Here is a 25,610-nt window from a genome sequence, read left to right on the forward strand (position 1 = left end):
TCCCCATGAGTACCCACCACCCTGCTGCACGCCCTTCCCTGCCTCCAGCCACCCCGCACCCCCTGCCTGCAGCCAGCCCCCGTCTCCAGCCACCCCCTGCCCTGCCTCCAGCCACCCTCTGCACCCCCTGCCTCCAGTCAGCCCCTGTGGCACCCCCTGCCCTGCCCTCAGCCACCCCCGCACCCTTGCCCGCAGCCAGCACCTGCCGCACCCCCTGCCCTGCCCACAGCCAGCCCGTCTCCAGTCACCCCCACACCCTCTGCCCGCAGCAGGCCCTGCCGCACCCCCTGCCCGCAGCCAGCCCCTGTCTCCAGCCAGCCTTGCACCCCCCGCCCTGCCTGCAGCCAGCCCCTACCTCCAGTCAGCTCCTGCCCTGTCTCCAGCCAGCCCCACACCCCCTTGCCGCAAGCCAACCCCGCACCCTCCTGTCTCTAGCCAGCTCCGCACCCCCTGCCCTGCCCACAGCCAGCCCCGCATCCCCTTGCCTCCAGCCAACTCCGCACCTTCCTGTCTCCCGCCAGCTCCGCACCCCCTGCCCGCCCGCAGTCAGCCCTGCATCCTCTGCCTTCAGCTAGCCCTGCCTCACATCCCTGTCTGCAGCTGGCCCCACGTCCACTGGTGCCCTGTAGTTCCCAGGGCAGTAACCCTGCACACCTGCTTCAATGAGGGGGGCAGGGAGCAGCTGGGACCCACACATGTGCACACCCTAGGGTGACCAGACAGCAAGTGTGAAAAATCAGGACAGGGAGTGGGGGGGTAATAGGAGCCTATATAAGAAAAAGACCCCAAAACTGGGACTGTCCCTATAAAATTGGTACATCTGGTCACCCTTACACACCCCCAGGGAGTGGCGGGGACCCACACATGTGAAACGGAACTCATTTCTAGTTCAGGTCCATCTTTTTTAAAAAATAACTTTAGGCATGGTTAACATACATCCGTATTTTCCCGGACAGGTCAGGCTTTTTGGTTCTTAAATCGCCGTCCGGGAGGAATTTTTAAAATTCCTCCTGGGAAAATAAGGACGTATGATAACCCTGTTGGTACAAAAAATACATACTGGGGCACATCCCTTAAATCAGAACTTTTTATAGGGAACCGGTTGTTAAGATTTTGGCAACTCATCACTGTATGTGTATATATACATACACACATCATTTCAATCATAGGATGGGCTCCACAGTGTTTTATTGTAGATTTTTATAGGTAACTTATCTCAAAAGAATCAGTTTGAGATCAGAATCCTTCTTGAAAGATCTTTTTTTAGTTTAGAAAACTAAACAATTCTACATGAACCATTTCCTTACCTCTGCTAATACTCTGAATTTCCTACTTCACTGGATCTATTTTATAAATTGTTTTAATAAATAACCTTTGGTTCTGCACTGAATCTCTCAGCTACTTAGTCACTAGAACAACGCTGACTTTCCCTTTCAGGCAGAGTAGCCTGGCACAAATTTAGACGCTGCTCCTGCAATGAGCTTCATGTTGGCAGATCCCATGCTTCAGTGGGGAGTTCCACTATGTACAGAGACCCTCCCATGCAGAGCTCATCACATGACTGGAGACTTAGAGAGTAAATAATGGCATTATTCAATTCCTTAGACTCAAAATGAGTAAAAATATTCTTTTGACTAGTTGTTCAGCATCTTAATGAAAGAGAGAGTCATTGCCCAAAGTCAGATACCTGGTGTGACAGCTATTAAATATTTTTTAAAATATTAGGAAAATTAGTACAATACTCTACCTATTTGACTTTATTATTAATTTTTCAAATTAAGCAGACATAAACAAAAAGTTAAACGGCACTTCTGAGAGTTATTAGGAGCTATCACTTAGACACTACTCTTAAATTGGATTTCCTTTGCTTTAAAAAGGAGTCTATAATCTGAGTAAATTATAAATTGAATTATGATACTATTCTGGTCGATATCAATCTACAAATTTAAAAACATATTTTACCTTATGACTACTCACATAGATGGCATCTGCCTTTAATCTTTTAATCATTGGTTTAAAGCCTGTAAATTAGTATTAAATGCAAATATAAAGATTATGAAGGTCAATGTCAATGAGCATTTGTGTGATACTATTACTGCTTATTGCTATTCTTGCCAACTGATTGCCCCTAGAAGAAAAAATGCCTCAGTGTGCTGCACAAAAGCTTTTCATTTAGATTGCTGACACAAATGTGAATTTCTATATTGTTTATATGGATTATTACTGGCAGGAAATTAATGACACTGACCTTGTAGAATATGTATGAAATGACAAACCATTTTACTTTCAGCAGTCAACGAATGTATTTTGTGTAACTCCTATAAATTAATATCAGAAAGCTGATAGGTAATATTTTTAAATAGTAATACATGTCATGAAAATTAGATAATTTTCTTCCATAAAACTAATTTTTGATAAGAGAAAGCCATAAACATATTTAGATCCATTCAACCCCTCCAGAAACCTTAGCAAGGTTTCAAAACATTTGGACCTTGATGTCAAATCTGCAAGAAGGTTGATATTTGCCTCATAAAGAAACAGTTGGGTGGCTTCCCTGTCCTGTTTTGATATGCACGACTTGCCCTAAAGGTTTGTTGCTACAAAGTGAAATATGCTTATTTTTTTAATCACAGAAAAAATATAGAAAGCTGTTTAAAGACATTAAGTCCTCTTTAATTTAATCATCATAGCAAAATCCATTTACAAACATACTATACTGCCCTGCAGTTAGTGTACCTGTTCACATAAAGAAAGATTAGAAACTAAATTGTCCTTGTTTTATGATCACTGTGATAATCAGAAATCTCTTTGTGAGTAGACTGTTCCAATGAAACAACTGTGGTTTACATTTTTACTATGCAATTGATTTCCACAAATCCTTTACTATCAAATTTTCACCCTATTAAGAACTACTCTAAATTAGAGAATATAAAATCAGTGTTCACCTGCATTTTGTTCACCTGTACATATTTATTTGATGCTATTATGAACTTGCAAATAGCTCAGTGAAAGAAAAATATCATCTGAAAATATTAAATTCTTCTTACCAGTCAGTGCTCAATTTTCTTGCTTTCAGCAACTGGCTTTCAATCCAGTTTGGTCTTTGTTGTTCTATACTCTGTATAACCTTCTGTGCTACTTGTTTAGGACTACTTTTCTGTTTTCCCACAATACTTTCCAAACACACACGAACTAAACTGAGTTTCTCTTTGCTCCATCTGTCAAGCGTTGCACCTGTTAAAAGTTCTGCGGTGTTTCCATCCTCAAATATCCGACATATAATTACAATCAAGTTCCAGACAAGCAGACCAGCTTTCTTCGATTCAACAAAGTTTTTTGACATTTTCCTCTCAGACAGAAAAAAGAAGTATTTAATTGGGAGAGGCAAACATGCAATCACTGTAGGTAACTTGCTGATTACAATAGATACAGCCTGAGCTGCAAGCCTTGTGAAGCCTTAAAAAAAAGAAAAAAAGAAAGAAAAGAAGGTATGATTAACGTTAATATTCTGGTTCGATCACAGTACAGTTATGAGTGTTGTATGATGATGTCTAATTTTTGTAGTGAAAATGGCTGAAAAGATTAAGTGCTCAAAAGTATAGCTAGACCTCGACTGTGCTTTACTGTATATTAATCTCCAGAAATCTATTGAAATGAGATCCTGTAATGACCTGAAAATAGAAAACCAAGATAATTTAGAATTAAGATTGCTATTCCATATGTATCTAGTCCTGTTGTGCCCAGCTATTACAGCACATTTAATAGAGATAAAGATCACTCATTATTCTGAGTGATTTGGAATAACGTGGGACAATAGCTTGACTTTAAAATTGCTTTGTGTTGTTGTTTTTTATGATTAATGTGCAGTGTAAGGTAATGTGCTAAATCTCTCAGAGTCTTGAAGTGTATTTGTAATGTTTACTTTTTTTTCTCCCTTTCCCTTTTTAGGCCCATAAATGTCCTCACATCAGTCACGATTATTGGCTTCTGCAATATACGCAGGATGTATGCTGGTACAGCACCTACTATTGAATCGTTCTGGAAATTGGAAGGTAACTACTGAAGAGACACAGGTTGAAAAAAGGAAGAGAAGGGCACAATTAAAAAGAAAAAGGGGACCAAGTATACAGCATGAAAGAAATAAAAAGTGGGAAGGAAAAAGGATACGAAGAAGAATGGGGTAGATGCTCTAGCAGTGTAAAGGGGCCTTACAAAGTAGACTTAAAAATAACTTACTCCCACCTTATGGCCTCTTTTCATTGCCAGAATATTGTGAAGGGATGTCAGTGTAACTGAGAATCAGGTCATGATTTTGGTGCCAATTATTTTATTTTTTTTTTATCCTTGCAAAAATTAAAATTATGGTTGTTTAGCCACGGGTGATCAAAAAAATACTTGAAATAATCTTTACTCCCTATCCATTTTTAAAATGTTTTCTATTATCTATGTTTACCATATTACTTTACTTATTTTAATAATGGTTTAGAGAAAAAATATCTGCAGTTGCACATTGTATGCTAATTTCAACGCTATATAAATATAAATCGTTGTGTTATAAATCACCGATAAATGAGGTTGTAATGTTTCAACCCCAATAACATATCTTAATTAAAACTGTGATGACTATCAGATATTTACAACCAACAAAATCTAAAAGGTTCACAGTACTTTACACTGGTTGAGAAACAAAATGAACTAAAATGATTTCCTGGTTTTGATCACCATAGATCATCCTAGGATATCTTGAAGCCTATTGTACTATTCTCTAGTGCTGTGAGATTTGTGAAAAGACTTAAAATAACTATATAGACTTTAAAAACACCACAGATGTGTGCAAGGATATAAATCCCAAGTTATTGCAGTTCTAACTTAATGAAGAAGAAACGTACTGACATAACAATTTCACTAGTACTTTTTTGAAAAAAATCAGGAAATTTGCTTGCAAATTACAATAATGTTTGTTGTCAAATCATATCACATATCAATTCTAATTCTTCAATTTTGATATGTTCTCATTAAATGGGTAACAAGCTCTTATGACAGGTTTATATAAGAACACTTTAAGTGTCACCTACATTTCCCAGCGTCTTTTCTCTTCATTTCTCTAGGTGTATAATTCCATTCCTTTGGAACTGTCTTCAGCAAGCTTTCAGGAACTATTTGCTTGTGTTGATAGGTTCCATAGTTCTCTGTTGCCTCCCATGAATGCATCAAAGAAATTATTTGCTTCACTATACCCTTGACTGAATTAATCAAAGTCAGCTTCAAACATCTGATAACCTCTGGCTCTGATTCACCACAACTAGAAACTTCAGACAAAAAAAAAGCATTAAACAGTCAATATGCAAACAGCCATTTGTGCACATTTGATTACTATTAGAATTTCAAAACGAGGTATTATAAAACCCTTGTGAAAAGAAGAGCAACAAAATTATGATTCAGAACAACTTCATAGTTACAATCCTCTAACAAATTAAAGAAATATTACAAAATTAAAATAATATGGCTTGTATGATTTAATATTATAGGAGCATGTATTTTATAGTTTAATTTCTTTTTTCTTTTGTTTTTCCCTTTACTTTGAAGCTAAAAATTACACGTTTCCAATTGATACTGTCCTTTTCCATGCTACATATGTTTTTAGTTTGTTTGTTTTAATGGAGCCAGCTGATATGACCATTTTTGTTTACTTCTTTACCTCCCTAGCTGGATCATCAATTACATTAGCATAGAACTGAGAACAGTATTTGATAGTTAACCAGACTGTTTGGTACTGCTTAATTAGAAAGCAAGCAGAAGGAAAAATGAAGAGACATTCCAGTGACAAAATGATGGAATTAAAAAAAACCCTATCATCTAGCACAGAGTGCCATCATATTACTATAGGTAACATTCCACAAGTTGGTTATCTACAATACAGTTTATATTGTGAGTAGCAGGTATTAAGATGATATAGGAGCATTCTTTCCCTTATTCTTAATATCTTAGAGAATTTACCATTCTCTCCAGAAAAGGGGCACTGCAGCCCTCAAGTCATGTAGCATGTAGTTCCTCCAGGAAGTTCCACCAGACGCTGGAGTGGCAATTTGGAAGGGTATGTGTGGAAGCAGATTGCCACAAAACCTCAAAATATGGGGGTTTGACCAGTGATAAGCTGCCAGAAGCTCAAGAACCAGTTCCTTCACTTGCTCCGGGTCTTTGGTGGCACTTCAGCGGCACGTCCTTCAGTCATCCAGGTCTTCGGCGGCACTGAAGGACCCACCACCGAAATACCACTGAAGACCTGGAGCGAGTGAAGGACCTACCACCGAAGTGCCGCCGAAGGCTCGGAGTGCCGCCGGGTCAGTAAAAATTCACATGGGATCCTCCCCAGCCAAGAGCTCAGGCGGGATGGACAGGATGGTCCCGCGGGCCACATCCTGTCCGTCCCGCCTGAGCTTCCCCACCCCTTTAACAACCGGTTCTAAACCGGCTTCAAAATTTAACAACCGGTTCACGCGAACTGGCTCCAGCTTTGACTGAGTAGAGGCCACCACTACTTTACTACTATGCCGAACTAAAATGAAAAGTGATTTGTGGATGGGTGATGAAGAAAGTAGAATGAGGAAAAGAAAGGTGAGAATGAGGCAGATTGAAGGACCACACTCCAATCGACAAATGAACTGGGCTGCAGGACAGCTAACAGTAGACCCCAAAAAGTAACTCAGCAGAATTGTCCCTCAGAAAATTTGAGAATTTTCAGTTAAACCTGAAGGGAGAAAGGAGAGAGAAAGCAGTAGGGAAGATGTCGCCATTGTAGTTTCAGGCTGGGGAGAGAACTGGGGGTGCTGTAGCAGGAAAACTGAGCCACAGTGATTGGAAATGTAGCTCAACATTCTTGGAAGCAGTTGCTGCAGACGCCGTGGTGAGACAAGTGGGAGGGAATGCAAGGTGGGGATGCTGGAACAGTAATTTTATGAAGTGTAGGAGCTATAGAGTTGTCTATTAAAATATATGGGAGCTGAACGTTGGTTCCTTTGGTCATTTAGTTGTCATATCTTATGTCAGGGAAATTTGAATAGGCTCTTCTTAAGGCAGCATATTCTGTCTGATTGATAAAGGATGGTGTGACTGACAGCATGGAGGTATTCCTTCTCTGTTATCTATCCTCTCCTCTTATTTCCCTCCTCCCTTTTCTTCTTTTCTTTTGTGCTATATCACCTCTCTCCTCTGTCATTTTTCTATTTTACTCCCTTTTCCACTGTTTTTTGGGGGAATGGAGGTTTCCACACAACCTAACTCTCTTCACCTGTTCTGGGGTCAGCCAGAGGCCTTTGTCCAAACTTATTTCACCTGTCCAGGGGGACACATGTCTGCCTCCATCCCCCTCTCAGTCTCATCCCCTCCCCCAGGACTCTTCTGTAAGTTTCTATAGATCCCCACCTCTCATCCCTCTTTGAAACCCAACAGCCTCTGTGCCTTTCTTCTTCTCCCCTCTTTCTGTGCCTCAGGACACCAGGTCTCCCCTGCAGCTCACTCACTCTTGGGGAGCACCTCCATCCCCTTGATGGTCACTACCCTCTTTGTTCTCTCTCTTGCTTTCACTCAGACCCCCTCCCCTCAACCTTCTTTTCCTCAGGGCCTCACCACTCCCCTTTTTGGGTACCAGAGAGCTATCTACTCCCATCCCTTTCTTCCCTTTGAGTCCTACACCCTAACACTTTAAAAATCAGCAGTAGCCTCCAACTCCTATCCCAGATAGGGCATCTCTCCCTGTCCACTCACAACTGGGAGCCCTCCTCCCTTTGCATCACCAAGTAGCAGGGCTTCTAATCCATCCCAAAGCAGCATCCCCAATGCACCTCATGTGGCAATCCCCCCATTTCTTTACTCCCCTTTGTCCCTCTTCAAAAGTTAGGGGTGAAGGTGTGGTGCTGGTGCCTTTGTTAGATAGGCAGGAACAGAGAAACTAAGCAGTCAGCAGTTATAGGAGGTGTTTGCTGCTTGCTGCCTGGGCCCTCTGAGATTTGGAACAGGCCTCACCCACACGGTCAGAGGCAGACACTTTTGAAAATTGGGCTCCCACTGTAGCACATTTTTCTACAACCACGAATACTGTATCCATGATGTTTTCCACTGTTTCTACAATCCCTTGATGAGGTATTAGACTGCAAACATTCATAATATGATTCTTCAAAACACTTCAATTCTAATATTATTTTAAGTAACCTTCCATAATTTGGACCAACTTATTAAAACAAAAACTAGTATCAGTATATATCTGAAAATGAACAAGATTAAACATGGGCTTTAAAATGTTTGTATCACTAATTGTTTTCATACCTGATATATTGTAAAAGCAATCCCATAGTTGCTCTTTTTTCATGTAGCTCTCAAGAGCACTACTAAGTGATTTGGGTGATAAAGTGCAATAGGATAATACTGTAAAGATTGCTTCAGTCAAAGTAGGCTCTTTGTTATTTATCTGTTTTATGCAGGAACTTTGTTCATCACATTTTGATACTTCAATTTCTTGAAAATGAATAAAATAATGGTTAGTAGAATTTCCAATTAATTCTAGTTATGGAAATAAAAAGTGTCAAAGCAAACTGAAAACTGTATTTGAACTACATTTCAAAACACAATACCCCTGAAATCTTTCACATAATAACATTTGATTCATTATGCCTGCTTAAGTTATATCCAGTCATTAAAAAAAATCAGAAGTACTTTAAAAAAAATACAGTATATGCCTACTTTAATTCAAAATACATTCAAAACATAATTAGAATTTTATTATTCACTATACATAAACTAAAACAGCAGTGATCATACAGTGCTATTTCTGTAATAGTTAGGATTACCATCAATAAACTTTACTCATCACTTGGGTAATTTCATTATTATATTAATAAAATGAAATAATATAAATCAATTGGTTAATATGCAAATCAAATGACATGACAGTTGCAGACCTCTCCCAAACACAAAAAAGTTTTGTTTTGTTTTTTAATTTTTTGTGATAATGAAAAATAATAATTCTTCAAAACAAAGTCTCAGTCCTGGTAAGACACCCAGGCCAATATTTTCAAAAGTGACTAGTGATTCTGACACCTTAAAAGGGTTTGTTTGTTTTATAGGTGTAGTGCTCAGCATTGTCTGAAAACGGGAATCTCTTCATTAACTCAAGCTGGGCACCAAAAATCTCTATCCACTTGTAAAAATCTTGGTTTCAGAGTTCGGGGTTTATTTTGATCAAACACACACAAGTGAATGTCGTACTGTCTCCTCACTCTCCAGAAGAGTCAGTATATTAATCTGTCTGTGCAAAAAGGACAGCACTGTAGCTGGGCCTTAACTTAGTATCCTTATAGTCTACAAGTAGCAACTCTATCAATTGATCTAAAAGGAGCACGCAGGTTCCTTGTCCAGTAGGAATTTTGCCGAGTTTAGCTCCATATACATCTTATCTGTATCACTGTGATTCACGTAAGTGAATGTGGATTATTTTTTCTACAAAATGGGGGAAGATAAAGTCTCAAAGGAGGAGTTGGGAAATCCTGCCTTACTCCTCAATCCAGTTGCAGTGTAGAGTATCTGAATTCTCCTATGAGATATGAGACATTTCTGAAATTCAGTTCCCTCTCGCTTTGCTCCAATTACTTTTCTTTGAATATTAACTGCTCAGTCACCTAAAGTGGCTGAAAAATCACAAGATTTAAAAAAATAATAAATGTTGCATCTGTTTATTTGCCTTCTAGGTTTTGAATCCTTAGGGTTCATATTTTGAAGCTTTTTTCCACATCCGTGAGAGTTAGAAACTTACTTTTTAAAAATGAAAACTTAGATTTCTATGTATTCACATGATTCCATCATCAAATATTAAGAGAGACTCATAATAAAATAATGAGAGTTGGCAACAGTGCAGCCACAGCTCCATCCACTCCCCGCCTTCTCCCATTTTGGAGAATTGCTCTTGGGCACTGCTGATATTTTGGATGGTTCTTACATAGGCCACACAAAGACAGGAAAAGCTTCCTAATCCTTCCATTCATAATTAGGGATTATTTTGGGGAACTTCTATGGCCTGTATTATAGAGCAGGTCAGACTAGATAATCTCAATAGTTCCTTCTGGCCTGGGATCTATGAATCTATGAAAAACTACACAGCAGCATAAGGAGAGTGGGGACTACAACCTAGCCCTATGTATTTGTGCAATGCCTCACAAAATGAGTGCAATGGCACTATGATGATATAAACAATCATCGACACCCACTAAATACATCTGAAACATATAAATAATTATTTAAATGTAATTTATGCTGACATATTTTTGCTTTTTGAGGATAAGAGAAAGAAAAAGTTGAGAAATTTTGTACTTTTTTTTTTCCTTAGAAATTCTGCATGACTCATGCTGTGAAGTTAAATTTTAGGTAGTTTGTGATCAGTTACGTAAATTACTCCAAAATTCAAAATTACATTATGCGTGTCTTTTAACTGCTTAAACATATCACTCTGAATTCAGACATTAATAAATACTACTTCTGATAAAATATGTATTCATGTATTAGTGTAAGACTTTGGGCTGCATGAAGAAAAAACAAAATCTACTGTCTTTGCTATGACCAAGAAAATAGCTCTTAATAATTTTAGATTACTTTATACAGAAAGCTAGATCAATCACATTTCCACAAATACGTAACGTTATCAAGACTGTATCAGTTTTCACAGTTTTAGGTGTAAAAAGTGCACTGTTTGAAATGGTATTTCAGAAATGTGTTTTGGTGATCCATACAGTATACTATTTTATAACACTTAATGTTTCTTTCCTATAAAATATCAAATTTGTAATGTAAAGAATGTGGTCAGTTTTACCAGCACATATTTAATCAAACAGAAATTACTCTAGAAGAAAAAAGACTATTACCAGTTTCAATGTTATGTAAAACAACAGTTTATCAATGTTATTGTAGTTAATATAGCTCTACAGCATATACAAACAACATAATTTCTAACTCTAAGTAGCATATATTCCCCAGAAGCTCAAAGGGCTGGTCAGTCAATAAATTAATAAATTCTGTCACTTCATCCTTGTGATAATTGAAGCAGCTAGTAAAATTCAATAGCGGATAACACCAGGGTAAGAATATTATCCTGATCAAACATTTGTCAGTCTTTGTAAAAGATGACAGGTATTTGAATAGGTAAGTGAATGCAGTTCAGCACTCAATAAGAAGCATGACAGAAGTTGAAGCAATGTTGTGCTTCTGACAAATGTAAGACCACTTTAAAATGACAGAAGTAAATTATGTCAGGTTTAATGGTATGTGGACCTAATATTTTCTGTTTGATAAGTAATGAGAAATTCCTTTGCAAAAGAATGATAAAAACTGATTTTTAACAACAGAATATAGTTCAACATTATGGCAAACATTATGCCAAATCAGTAACTACACCATAAACTATTCATCAATTTGATTCCTTTATTTGAAAGCTACTAACGTGTTAGATGTGATAATAATGTTTATTGTTTTCAAACACAGTAATAGCACAATAAAAGATGAAAGCCTGTGTAGAACCATTCTTCCACTCGCTTTCCTATTTCTCTCATAATTACATATTTCTAACTATTCAAATATGAGGAAGAATACAACTGCAGTTTACAGTAACAAACATATACAATGTATTAAGCAAAATCTCTGAGAAGCTTTTCAATGTTGAAAGCAAGTGATCCTTCAGAGTCCTAACTCAGACTAGTTTTTTTCAAGGAAAAGCTATTTAAAGCAGTTTTGATATCAAAACTCTGATAAGTTCAAATTCATCCATTTCTTCTTAAAAGCTTCCAAGTTGTGACAGTGGTCTATGTTATCAAAATGCTATCTGCCTTCAAAATATGAATGTTCAGATAGACTGCAACTCTCTTAGTAAAAAGTGATAAAGGATTCTTCCTACCTCCACACCTCCCCCAGTTCAATATTTGTCTCACTGATAACTGGATAACTACTGATATCCACAACTGGCTGGCATCCTTCCATCAATAGTCAAGCAGTGAAAAATGTAGCAAAACTCAAAAATTTGTGTGTGTTTTCTTGCTGCCATTCTTACAAACAAAGCACAAATACTTACTTGAACTTTCCAATAAAATTTTCACTAAGAGACAATCCTGATGTAGCAGTGTTTCCAAAAGCAAGTTCCAATTACAATACGGTTGGGATAAGAGCAGTTTCAGTTGACCCTGGGCTGCCATTTCTCCGGTTGATGGAATCCTTTCAAAATGTAAGATAAAGACAGAATAATGTAGTTAATTTATCTATGAAATTAATAGCCTTAAAGTGCAGATGTAATGCTAACTCCTTTAAATGTCAATTCCTCCCAGATTACTCAGAAAATGCTTTCATGCTTGCTTACTTTAAGGCTGCTCAGGGAAGGAATTACATTTAATCTCAACTAGCTAAAAGCAAATTAACATTTGGTAGTCTGCCAAATTTATAACTGATACAAAGTAACCTCACTTGTCTCTTTCATGGAACCATGTATGTTCTTGTTCCATGAGGCAAAAATGAATTTTCTTGTGCTTGAATAAATTTGAGGTTATTATATTTTAGTACAGTGTTACATTAATTGTTTAGCAGGAGGCTATAAAATTTATGAAATCAAGTATAAGAAGCGGATAAATAACAAAACCAATGAAAATGCTAAAAGGAGTATGTAACGGGGTGCCACCGAAGCTCTGCTTTCAGTGTAAAGGATATTTTTCCAAGTCCTGCAAAATCCACATGCAAAATGAGATTGCTCTAATAATTGGTATGCCAGCAAAGGGCCCTGGGTAGAGACAGTGGTTCAAAACTGAGTTAATTCTGGTCACAGATTTCCTGAGATACGATCCTTTAAAATTACCTGTTTTAAAATTTTGTTTTTTTTCCCCACAAAGCTGGGGAAAATACTATGGTCAGGATCCAAACGAATTTACATCTCAGGATTTAACTTGAGCTCAGCTAATGAACACCACCAACAGTCAGCTTCAAAAATTAAGAAGTTAATTGATTTTGAGTCTGGTTCTACAATGTAATGCACCTGGCTGCTGCAAGCAACCTTTCCCCCTCTCCCTGCCCCATCTGGCCCCAACAGTGGACCCAGAGCTCCTGGCTCAGTAGAGTTTGGGGACGGATGACCCTCAAAACCCTGGCCACTCCCTCTCCCTGCAGGGCAGCTGCTTGGTTCCCGCTCACTCTCTGGCCCCTCTGACCTCCCTGGGGCTGTGTGTGCTGGTGCGCTCGGGCAGCATGCACTGTCAGGGCGGTGAGTGGGAGCTAGCCCCAAAACTTCCCTCTAGTGAGGAGGAGCCAAAGCCGCCACTGAAGGAGGCTTCGGGGAAGTTTTGGGGGCTGGCTCCCACTTCCTGTCCTGACAGTGCACACAGTCCAGGTGCCCCTGCACACACAGTGCCAGGGAGGACACGGGAGGCCTGGGAGCAAGGACTAGAAAGCAGCGGAGGGGGAGCGGCAGGGCTCCCAGCTCTGCACAGCCAGAGGAGGGGTGATTCCTAACATCTGAGTGACTGGGAGCTGCCTCCCACCTGTCAGCTTTGCTCCCTGCTCCAGGCAAGCTCCGCATAGCAGCAAGGAGGAGCTGGAGCAGGAATGGCGAGACTGCTCAGCCAGGCAGCATTGGTGCTTCCAGCTACTGCACTGGCCGCCGGCAGTGCTGCTCCTCCGCTGCCATGGGATACATCTGAAGGACTTCTGGGACCTGAGTCAAGTGCAGGACAGGAAAGCAGTAGGGCTTGGATTTTCCATCTCTGCATGACCCTGGGACCATAAGTTAGCACAATTGGTGTGTGGACACAAGGGGGGTTAGGCTTCAGTCCAGGTTCAAACCGGACTTAACATTTTGTGTAGACATACCTTAGTCTGACCTCAGTGGTACGCAAGGCTTTAGAACAAATTCTGAAGGAAAGAATAATTAAATCAATAGAGATAAATGGTAAAGGGGGTGAAATGCAAAACTGGTTTACCAAAAGTAGATCATACCAGACTAACCTGATTTCCTTTTTTCAGAAAATAACTGATTTTTTAGATAAGGGAAGTGCAATAGATTTAATATACTTGGGCTTCCACAAAGCTTTTGAGATGGTGCCAGCTGGGAAATTATGAATTAAACTAGGAAGATGGGGATCAATACAAGCATTGTAAAGAAGATAAGGAACTGGCTAAAGAGAAAAAGGTAACGGGTTGTGCTGAAATGTGAATTATTAGCTCAGAGGGAGATTACTAGTGGAGTTCCTCAAGGATCGATTTTGGAACGAATCTTATTCAATATTTTTATGAATGACTGTGGCACAAAAAGTAGGAGCATGGCAATGAAATTTGCGGATGACAAAAAGTTGGGAGGCATTTTCAATAAAAAGGAGGATCAGAATATTATACAGGAAGACCTGGATGACTTTGAAGACTGGAGTGACGGAAATGGGATGAAATTCAATAGTGCAAAATGCACGGCCATGCACATAGGGTTTAATAATAAGAATTTCCGGCATGAGCTGGAGGCTCTCCAGTTGGAAGCAACAGGGGAGGAGAAAGAGCAGATGTGTGGGTTGATCATAGGATGACTATGAGCCACCAATGTGATCCAGCTGTGAAAAAGGCAAATGTGATTCTAGCATGTATTAGGTGTGGCATTTCCAGTGGAGATAGAGAAATATTAATGCCATTGTACAAGGCACTGTAAGATCTCATTTGAGGATAAATTCTGGCAACCCATCTTCCTGAAAGATGAATTCAACTTTAGCAGGTGCAGATAAGAGCTGCTAGGATGATCAGAGGACTGCAGGGCCTATCTGTTGAGAGGAGACTGGAAGAGCTTGGCTTCTCTAGTCAGCAAAAAGATGGCTGAGAGGGGATATGATTGCTCTCTATAAATACATTAGGAGGCTAAATGCCAGGAAGGTTAAAGAGCTATTTTAGCTAAAGGACAATGCTGGCACAAGGACAAATGGGTATAAACTGGCCATGAACAAATGCAGGCTGGAAATCAGAAGAAGGTTTCTAAATATCAGAGGGATGAGGTTCTGGAACAGACTCCCAATAAGTGTGGTGGGGCCAAACAACTTAATTAGTTTTAAGGAGAACTGGACATATTTATGAGTGCAATTGGGTGACAGGGTTGCTTGTGATGGTGGGCTGCAGGGTTCAACAGCTCTGGACCACACTTCCTGTTTATGTCTTATGTTCCTAAAAGCTCATGTTTCAAGTTTTCCAGCTGGCCATCTGCAGGAGTCAAGAATGGATTCTCTCCCCCTGCTACCCTCCAACATATTCTGGGATTTTTTAAAATCTCCTTCCTCTGAAGCATCAGAGATGATCATGGCTGGAGATGGGGTGGACCAGAGCTCTAAAGTGACACTGAGCATTCTCTCTCTCAATTGCTTGGCTGTCTGATATTGCCCACATGCTCAGGGTCAAATTGATTGCTATATGTGGGGCCAGGAAGGGATTTCCCCCTAGGTCAGACTGGCAGTGAGTGAGAGTTTTTTCGCCTTCCTCTGCAACATGTGGATGCAGGTTACTTGGTAGGAATATCTGGCGATATCTCACTTAATTATTTCCCTGCTGTTGTGGGGGCCTCAGGCACTGGTGAACCTCGGTCTCTCCTTTTCTCTGCCTGCAGCATCTAATAGTCTAGTCTCCTGTGAGCTGTAATGCTTACCTAATTTTAGTTGTTGGGTTTGTTGTGAGGGTGCTGGTGGCTTGTGATATACAGGAGGTAGGGCTGCCAATTTTCTAATTGCACAAAACCAAAGACCCTTGCCCCGCACCTGCCTTGCCCCTTCCCTGAGACCCAGGTCCTGGCCAATGGGAGCTGTGGAGCTGGCGCTTGCGGGGGGGGCCGTGTGTGGAGCCCCCCTGGCCACCCCTATTGCCTAGGAGCCAGAGAGACATGCCAGCTGCTTCCCGGGAGCTGTGCAGAGCTGAGTAGTGAGCCTGCCAGCCCTGCACCCACACACTTTTAACACCCTGGTCAGTGGTGCTGACTGGAGCCGCCAGGGTCCATTTTTGACCCGGTGTTCCAGTCAAAAACCAGACACCTGATCACCCTAACAGGAGGTCAGGCTAGATGATCTGATGATCCCTTCTGGCATTAAACTCTATGACACAAATTAGGCATAATTTCTGACACACCAATTTGGATTCACTGATTTTTGGTTTCACACAGTCTTGCTTACCAAGCATGAGGCAACTCAGTCATTGAATTATATCAGTAGGCCTTTTTGTTTGGACTAATTCAGTCTCTCTCACTTCTGCACCTTTTTCCATTAACATTTATTATTATAGCTTATTCTGACTTCTTATGAACTTTCACTTTCACTACAATTAGGGTAAATTCGTTGGGCCAATTATTACAACCTACTCCTTTTCTGTCAGAGTTGTTTAGCTCTGACAAAGATGTTATCCTTTTGACAATGATCCCTTAATCGACACAGGGATCATTGATATACTTCATTTTAGAAAACCCAGTTCTTCTGTAAATGTGGACCTGTTCATGTGAATGTTCACAAATAGCAATTTAAAAAGGCACAAATACGACTGAATCACACAGCTATTTAGAATCCAAATGAATGATCACAAATGTTCTTTCTTCAGTAATTGACTGGTTCTATCATTAATATTTTATTACATTATGGAGGCTCTTAGTATTGACTCCATAGTTAAGACAGAGTTCTAAAATGGGCTTAGAATGAACATAAAATCTTGCTTTTCTCTAAAGTAAATGTCTTCTTGATATATAATTCCACAAAATGTTAGTTTTTATGTCCTTTGAATGCTCTGTTTAGATTTTATTTTATTTCTCATTATAAGTTTTTAGAAGGAAGTCTTTGAAATTGGGTTCTGGAAAAAATTTGTCCTTGGTAGTCTTCCCTTTCATTGTCGACTGATATCTAACAAAGAACAAAAAAAACCCCTATTTTCCTACATAAAATGTGCTTTTGAAAAAAACCAATTTTGCATCATTTTTAGCCATTACACTTACTCATTTGAGCCGAAACCATATGCTCTAGTGGTTGATGATTGAGAAAGTTTATTCACTATTGCACGTAAACTTTATACACATAAATGTGACATGCACCAGCGCATTAACTACTTATGCACCAGTGCAAAAACTATACATGCATAAATTTTGTGTGCTAGTGCACACACAAAACCTTCTCTATCAGATAAAATCTTCTTACCAGGAACTACACTTTTCTGTCAGATTGTATCCTGCAATGTTGAAGGATTTATATGCAGCTGACCATAAATATTATGTGCCATTTATGGCAGCAGCTCGCACATAACCTAGAAGACTTGCTGATGGAAAAAAAATCTTTGTCAGTTGCTGCACTTCTACCTCCATGGGTCTGCCACTGCCCATCCTTCATTCTCCTTCCTCATCATTCAACTCTACACCTTCATTTGAGCATTAAAACTCCTTAGAAATGAATCCACCAAAACCTCTGTTGTTCAGTCAGGGTTACTACATACATGGTATACCAGTCACAAAGCCACAAAAAGCATGGACATGAAAAGTTCTATTCTATTCTACACAGACTTTTATACTGTACTCATCACTGTAATATCTTAAGCCACATAACAGTACATTCCCTCTACTCCTTAACTCACAAGCACACACCTTACCGTTACCACAAAAACCTATTTGCCTCAGATCATGTACTGTAAGTCTGCCTCCCATAACCCCCTTTACCAAACTCCCCCACAGCCCAAAACCCCATTATGCCAAACATCTGCAAGGAACAGTATTGTGAGTGGGTAGTTTGGTAAAGGGGTATTGTGAGTGGACAATGTTATGATTGCACTCTCTGCGGTGTATGGTAATTGTGGGGATGGTATGTGGCTGTGGATGGAGAAATATTATTAGGTGGCTTCCCTGTCATTTTCATGCTTTTGTGAGTTTGTGTCAAGTATGTTGTGTATGTAGAAACCCCATCGCTTGACAATTATGTTCACTGTATATTAATAAATATGTATGTATAGACTTGTAATTTATATATAACTAATATGTATACACACATATTCAAATCTTAATGCAATTTACAGCAAACAGAAAACCTTGAATTTTTTTACATCTATTAAAATAAATTTTCAGAATTAATCCTTTCCATTTTTAATAACTATTCTTAAAATACATTATATATTATATATACAACAGGTCTTTAAGACATGCATACAAGCAACAAAGCAGGAATTATGTTACAAGAAAGGTAAACATTAAAAAAACCACTAATATTAATGACATTTAGCATTCTGGCTTATCGGTAAACTCTACATTTTTATAAATTCAGTAAAATTACAGTGGCCAGCCTCAGTTGTGTTTACCTTTATGGCTGGCTTTCATATATTTGTACAGCACCCGTTCCACCACAGCTTTTCATTGCCCCCCAAATATGAGACTGTGAGGTGTTTGGTCAGTTGGTAGATGAATATTAATATTTAAAATTACTTATAATAAATTAAAAGCCATTTTTAGAATATCTGGGTAGAAATAAAGCTTTGTCTGTCATTGACCAGATGGGAAGTTATCATGTTGCAATATATTATATATACCAGTTCTTGGCTCTTTAAGCCTCTTGCAAATTGAAATGTACAGTGGTGTGACTCACTCAGAGGAAAAATAAAATGTTGCAGACATTCCCTACAGCCACTGAGCTAGCACCAATAAATGCACTGAGAAGTTTTTGTATTGGACATATGGAGAGGCATATGTTCTCTCATCCTCCTAGCTCATGTAGCTGTGAATATAACACTAGCCTCATAAAAAAAGAGACAAAAGGTAAACTATATATAAATATCAGACATTTAAATTTTCAGTTTTGTAATCATGGAAGAAAAGAGAAGAGTGATGATTTGCCAATAGTAGAGTTATAGGTCCATAAAAAAGCAATTTCTGAACCATCAAACCAAATCACTAAAAGAACATAAATATTCATTAAAACGAGTCACTAAATAGTTAGATAAACAAATGTGTTATTTTTGTTGGAATCTAACATGAAAAATAAATGTGCAAACTTCAAACTTTTTTATTAGACAAACAGAAGTTAACAATGTTTATTTAAAAAAAACAAAAAATGTAAAAAGTCAAAGAAACATTGTATAAATCAATGTGTACATGTATCTAGAATTCTTAAAATATCAAGCTTTCCTCCACCCATGGGTTACTTCTAAAAACAAGATGTTTGAGTACATTACTATCAGATTAACACAATTTCTCAATTTTTCATATCTAACTCCAGTATAGATCTGATTCACCATAAGCTACACAGCATACTATCATACTGAACATCACCTCTGAAATTAACAAACATTTCAGTTGTATGGACTCTGCATTTTCATGGAAGCACCACCAGCTTAGACAGGGCAAAATTATAATAATAATAGTAAGTATTAATGTTTGTTTTGAGGTAGCATCTAGGGAATTTTCTGAATAGGTGAAAATGCTGTTGCCAAAGACAAGCACTAAGTGTTTTTGGAGTCTGGTCATATGGATTGTCTCTGTGTGGACACACTGGCCATGTTGCTTGTGGTGGATCTGCCCTCTTCTTATCTCCCTCCTATTTTCCTGTGCTGGCCTACCTCGGAATTCATTTCCTCAGTGTATAGAGTGGCGCATAGACTCCCATCATTTATATTCTTATTATTTTTGTCCCACACAGTGGCAATATGTAAGTCCTTAGTAGTGTCAGAGCAGCTTTAAGCCACTTCCTCAGAGTAAAGCTGCCCTAAAGACCATGTGTGAAATCCTGACCCCCTTGCAGTTAGTGGGAGTTTTGCTGCTGACTGAAATGGGGCTTCCTTGCATAGGAAGAATCCTTGGGTAGAGTAAGAGACAATAATAGCTGCTACACTACACTGCCCTTCTCCCTGTAAGCAGTACAAGGTGTGTAAAGGGCATCTTTTTACCCTGGTGATCCATGGCATAAGTTACATTGTGGAAACTGGCCCAGAATCAGGAGATCACAAAAATGGCTCAAAGCTCAGGATCTTGGCTGTGGTCTTCACTGCAGCAGGCCCTTCCATTTTAGCATAAATTATTTTAAGAATGGAGCCAGATTCCTTTGTCTTTTCTTTATTGTTTTTAACTATGAAAATATATGTTCTCAGAATAAATATAAACATCTAAATTATGAAAAATTAAGGGGAAGGTTCCTTAGAAAATGCTAGAAGTCAAAAATAACTTGGGAGGGGGGTATGGGGAAGAAGCAAAGGGACTGGGAGAGGATCGACAATGGGTGTGTGAGTACGCTGGGACCAAAATTAGAAAGGGAATGACAGAACAGCTTGTAACATATGCCTTGTGATACTTGTTATTATATGCAGTGAAACAGAAAGAGAAATTATTCATTTGCTTTTAAACATGTAGCAAGTTCCCTAAAAATCAAATATAACCAAGCAATGGAAAATACTGGCATATTTTTCAATTGGTTATTTAAATATCACACCTACTTTTTTGAGCTAGCTCTTTTAATTTCCTCCTAAATTAAAATGCTATGAAAATTGTACCTGTGCTGAATTACATGATTGTCAACTATTGTATATTTATATTTTTATGAAACATAAACATGAAATACTGAAAATAATTCAGATATCTAACATAACATAAATACACTGCTAAAGAGCTACATAATACACTGCCTTTCTCATGACCTTTTTTATAGATCATGGAAGTTTAAACAGAACACTTTACATCAGATAAAACTTGTAATAAATTCAGAAAAATGCTTATATATTGTTTCAACTGAATTTTAACTAAAATATTTATCCAGGAACACTATAAACACAATATCACAGCAATATCTAACTAGTATTAACTACCTGTTTTTCTTCTTATTTATATCAACTAATGATACTCACATAAGTAAAGGAGGACAAAATGGTGTTAGGCAAGATAGCCAGTGTAATGGGTGACTGATATTTGATTTGGAGAAATCTGATGGAAGTAGCTCACCAAAACCATTCTGATATGTCCTGGAAAAATAAATAGTTTTGAGTTAAAAAGACAAAAAATCTCTTTAAGAACAAATATGAAACATGAGAATTAAAAAAGTTTATTTATAACTTATTTGTTTACTCCCATTTGATCAGATGTGAAATTTAAAAAAAACATGTTATTTCTTAGATATTGGTAAATTTTTTGAAGCTGAGTTTTATACATAACTGGCACTGTAACATAGACAGTTAAACACACTGGTTTCATTATACAGTTATTTTTAAATAGTCTCTTTTCAACATAAGATTATGGACTGAAAGTAGGCTAAGTAACCAAACTAAGTTACTTTTTTGTCATTAGTTTCTATTACCCTTCTCTTTATAGATAATCAGTAGGGCATGTTGTCAACATTATGAGTACACGCTGCAGGATCAATACCTTTTGAGGTGATGATGACATAGCTCCTACTAGACATGCTACTTTGGATTAAATCAGGCAAATTTGGGGTCAGAATCTTTGGCCATGCTTTACTGGCTCAAAACAGATGGAAAGCTAGCTTAGACAAACAGCTAGGATTTCCAATACAAGGAGAATCTCTGATTGGTGTAAAGCTGGCATAGATGGCTCAGTGTCATCCATTCATGGCCTTCCCAACATAGGGGGACATTCTAGAGAGAAAGCAAGGTGTTGCCAGATTGCACTGGGCGTCCCACTAGTGCTGGTACATATTAGAGCAGCCCTGTGGCTGCTCTAATACATTCCTAGGGACTATGCCCCTTTGCCTCCCCTCACCCATCTCTCATGAGTGACAGGGCACCTCCGGCACACTTGAGAGGATGTAGTTCCTTTTCTTCATCCCATTGCTCATGTGGAATTTTCATTTCAAACTTTCACTTACAAATTTTTAATATTTCTTTTTCACATACACTCTTGTGCATCTTAAACTGTTTCTCTCTGGTCTTTGCTGTTCTATAAGAAATGGGTGGGATTTTCTAAAATGACTTAAGGGCATCAGATGCCTTTGAAAATCATATTGTATACAATCAGTAATATCTTGCAAAATCAGTCATGATAGGTTCATTTTCTCTCTGATATAAAACCATTAAGCCAGATCCTTGTTGCTAAGTGCCCTTTGCACTGCTCCAGCAGCGAAAAGGCATTTAAAGCCACCTTCAGTAAATAAGGGTGGATTCTTGTGGGACAGATGAATCTTTGGTTGGCATAAAACTAGCTTTACACCACCTGCTCCTGTAACTTGGCACATGGGACAGAAGGGGGCATGCCACAGTCAGGAGGGGCTGAACCCTGGGAGACTAATATAACTGCTACAGCTGGCATAACTCAGAGCAGCCTGGAGTCTGCTTTAAATTACACCAAGGCAGTTTCTCTTTCCTCAGCTGCACCAAGTGTGAGCTTAGTGCTGTTCAGGATCTTGGGAACTGACTTCAATGTAGTTAGGCCAGGGGTGAATTTGGCCCAACGTATCTAAGGAGAAATCACACACCAATTTCCTTCTTCCTTCTACTTTGCTTCAAGTGCTACCAAAATTTCCATAATGTCTTTCTGATTTGAATAATTAATAACTGAAATTATAAATACTGCCACATCATTACTGTGTGTATATTTTTTTAAAAAAGCCTAGGAAATTTAAATAAAAGGAGTGAGGGCAGCCAGCACTTGGTTTCTGTTTAAAATTTTCAAGTTTCTTTCAGAATAAAAATCTGAGCTTTAGTTGGGGCATTGTCTAGAGTAAACAATATAACTATTTTAATAGTCTCATTTAGTTCAGAAATTTTCTTCTACACCATAATAGGAGCTCTCCTGGGATGCTCCAAATTCAGGGGCAATATAATATTCTGTAACTCTCTAAGCTGAACAGTGCTGGTTGTTATTGGTAACATTTATTATTTGTATTGCATTAGCATGTAGGAAATCCGGTTATGGACCACCGCTCCTATTACTTAATTATACATATCTAGACTTGGCCTCCTAATCTAGAAAGAAGGATCAGCCCTTCCCTCTAGGGCAGTGGCTCTCAACCTTTCCAGACTACTGTATCCCTTTCATCTTGAATTTCTTAGGAAGAAGTAGCAATTAGAGCCTAATCTTACTCAAAAAAAAATATCAATGGGAGTTTTGCCACTGACTATAACGTGAGCATGATCAAGTAGCTTTGAGTGGAAAGGGTGGCATGTACGAGGGTACACTACGAAAGAGTAAGGAATCATTACTACAGTAACATTTAAACTTCCTCAGTAACACACATGAAGTCTTCTGAAGGCTAAGCATAAAGATAAGATTGTAAAGTAGTTAAAGGAAAATAAAAATATTTTCACAAGGAAACTGTAGAAGTTTTAAAATGCTGGCAATGTCCAGGACAAATTCTTACTCTCTGTAGCTGTGTATAGAAATAATCCCGCTACCCCCCTGCCATTTAGCCAAGTAGGCTGCTACACCTCTTGAAGAATCTGCAGTAATAGGAAATAGCAATTATTTACTTTGATGAAAACAGGATTCCTTAATAGAAATCATAATTGATAAAGTCTGAGTAGTAATAAGCAGCCACGTTTTCTCTGCTGATAGTATATGAACTGTTGGGGAGATTTTTGGAATACAGCAGTTTGTTAAATACAGTCCTTCAGAGCTCTCTTAATGTCAAGCAGGTGGCAGAGACTTTTGGATTCTGAGTTATGAGGTTTGGGAGAGCAAACTTCCAGGCAGATGTCAAAATTGATGTGGAAACCTGTAATCGCTTTAAGGAAGCACATTGTCTAAATGTAACATCATCTTTAAATATTATAAAGAATGAAGTGCCTGCTAATAATGCAATAATCCTTTGGTGCCAGCAGTTCTCAGTGTCCACTGCTGGCAATGTAATTCTTGCCAGAAAGAAAATGTAACTCTGTGCCAGACAGTTTAATTCAACTGCTCTTTTGACAGAAGTTTAGTAATAGCTAGTAGAAAAGTTGTTTTGACTATACGATATATTAAGGCAGCTGCCTATAGTCTCAAAACGGTGGATAGCATCTGTGAGAGTATTTAATACCACAGCAAGATCCCAAGTTACGGTAGTTTTATTCTCCCTTAGAGTATGACAAGGTGAGAATTGATCTTGCAAGCCTCAATGAAGGTGTGAAATGATGAAATGCCTACAAGATACTAATGGTGTTTCCTTGTAGATTTTGAAGAACTTGATAATCTAAACAATTTAGAATTATGGATAATATGCAGCTGCATGAGTAGTAACTTGTTTTTCTTAAAAAATAGAGAGGTACTTCCAACTGTTAAAAGAAAAGAAAAAGAAAAGGAAAAGAAAAAAGTTGGAATCTCTAAATACTCCTCTCTGCAGTCATGCTATCATCCTGAATTTTTAATCTGTAATAGCATCTGCTGATGTCTAATACATAATCATCTGAAGGAGGGCAATTAGATCTTTTTCATCATCTTCAGCAACAGAGGGAACTGGTGACTTCTTGTCAGCATGAGACAACTGAAAACCACTCTGCTCTGCTTTGAGCTACCCTAAGTATAGAGGGCAGTCTCTATTTTGAGGGATTAAGTGGGACTTTAATTGTGCATAGACCTTGTGCTGGCCTTCTGAATAGGAGAGAATTTTACTCTGTAAGCATAGGAGGGAATTAAGGGTACAATTAAATCCAGTTATTCACTGCCTTATCAAGATATACGTGCTGCCAAGGTTGGCTAAAAGCAAATTCTTGTCATGTGTGAAAAACGTGAAGGGAATTCTACATATCTGAGGGTTTCAAAACATCATGAGAATGTTTAGCTGAATATACCACTTCCCTGATGTGGTTTATTGATTTAAGTGCACATCTCAGCTCTCCCAGGAAATACAAATGGTTATTACTATCACTTTGGTATGGGATGTAAGATACATCATTTTGTCAAACTGTTCATGTTAAATTGCTGTGATGGGACTTGGTCACTTTGTAACATAGTGGACACACTGGAATCAAGTTTAGAGGCAGGCAGGTTGCATTGTATTTGGGTTTGTTTACATTTTAAGAGGATAATCCATGAAGAATTATCCCATGTGTCTGGAAGCGGTTTTAGTGTTGCAATCGTTGGAGGTTCAGAAGAAAGAGAAGAAAAATGTTCCTCCCTCTGATGCTAGATTGACTGAATTGTTGTTTAACCAGATCATTTTGAACTGCAGCTAATGAACTGGAAAAGAGGTTGATAGAGTTCTTTTAAATGAAATTCCTACTCTACTAGGGAAATATAATTTATAAATTTTGCATTTTATGGTAATCTGTAGAATGATAAAGGTAGAGGTAATCTGTAGAATGGTAAAGTTCTTTAAACTATGTTGAGGATACAAACTGTCTTTGGGTTCAATCCTCTAAATTGTCGAGAGCCTCCTGAGACGTGCTGAATATCCGAAACAACTTTTGAAGACTGAAAGGTTTACCCATAAAGGACAAAATTCTGTGGTGCATGGTTTGAGACCCATAACTCCCTATCTGGATTATTTTCGATTAATTTGATTGTCTACCATTTGACAGATTTTGTACTTTTTAAAAACAATTGCCAATATGTCTCCAGAAATCCAGTCTGTATTTATGGTATTTACTATGTTTTTTTTAAAAACAGACTGAATACACAAATTCCATCATTTGGCATCATATTG

The 25,610-nt window shown here is 38.5% G+C and overlaps 1 protein-coding gene across 11 annotated transcripts in view; it reads right to left on the reverse strand.

Annotated features, from left to right (window-relative positions):
- Positions 1 to 25,610, reverse strand: part of KIAA0825 (KIAA0825 ortholog) — a 406,839-nt gene that overhangs the window by 191,887 nt on the left and 189,342 nt on the right. For all 11 annotated transcript variants that reach the window (XM_037903240.2, XM_037903239.2, XM_043546230.1 and 8 more), the window contains 5 exons: positions 20,884 to 20,997; positions 12,107 to 12,246; positions 8,323 to 8,511; positions 5,076 to 5,309; positions 3,048 to 3,456 (listed from right to left, as the gene is read on the reverse strand). In XM_037903240.2, coding sequence (XP_037759168.1) covers positions 3,048 to 3,456; positions 5,076 to 5,309; positions 8,323 to 8,511; positions 12,107 to 12,246; positions 20,884 to 20,997 — 1,086 coding nt within the window. The remainder of the gene's footprint in view (positions 1 to 3,047; positions 3,457 to 5,075; positions 5,310 to 8,322; positions 8,512 to 12,106; positions 12,247 to 20,883; positions 20,998 to 25,610) is intronic.

Source organism: Chelonia mydas, chromosome 5 (assembly GCF_015237465.2).
Source record: "Chelonia mydas isolate rCheMyd1 chromosome 5, rCheMyd1.pri.v2, whole genome shotgun sequence".
NCBI lineage: Eukaryota > Metazoa > Chordata > Testudines > Cheloniidae > Chelonia > Chelonia mydas.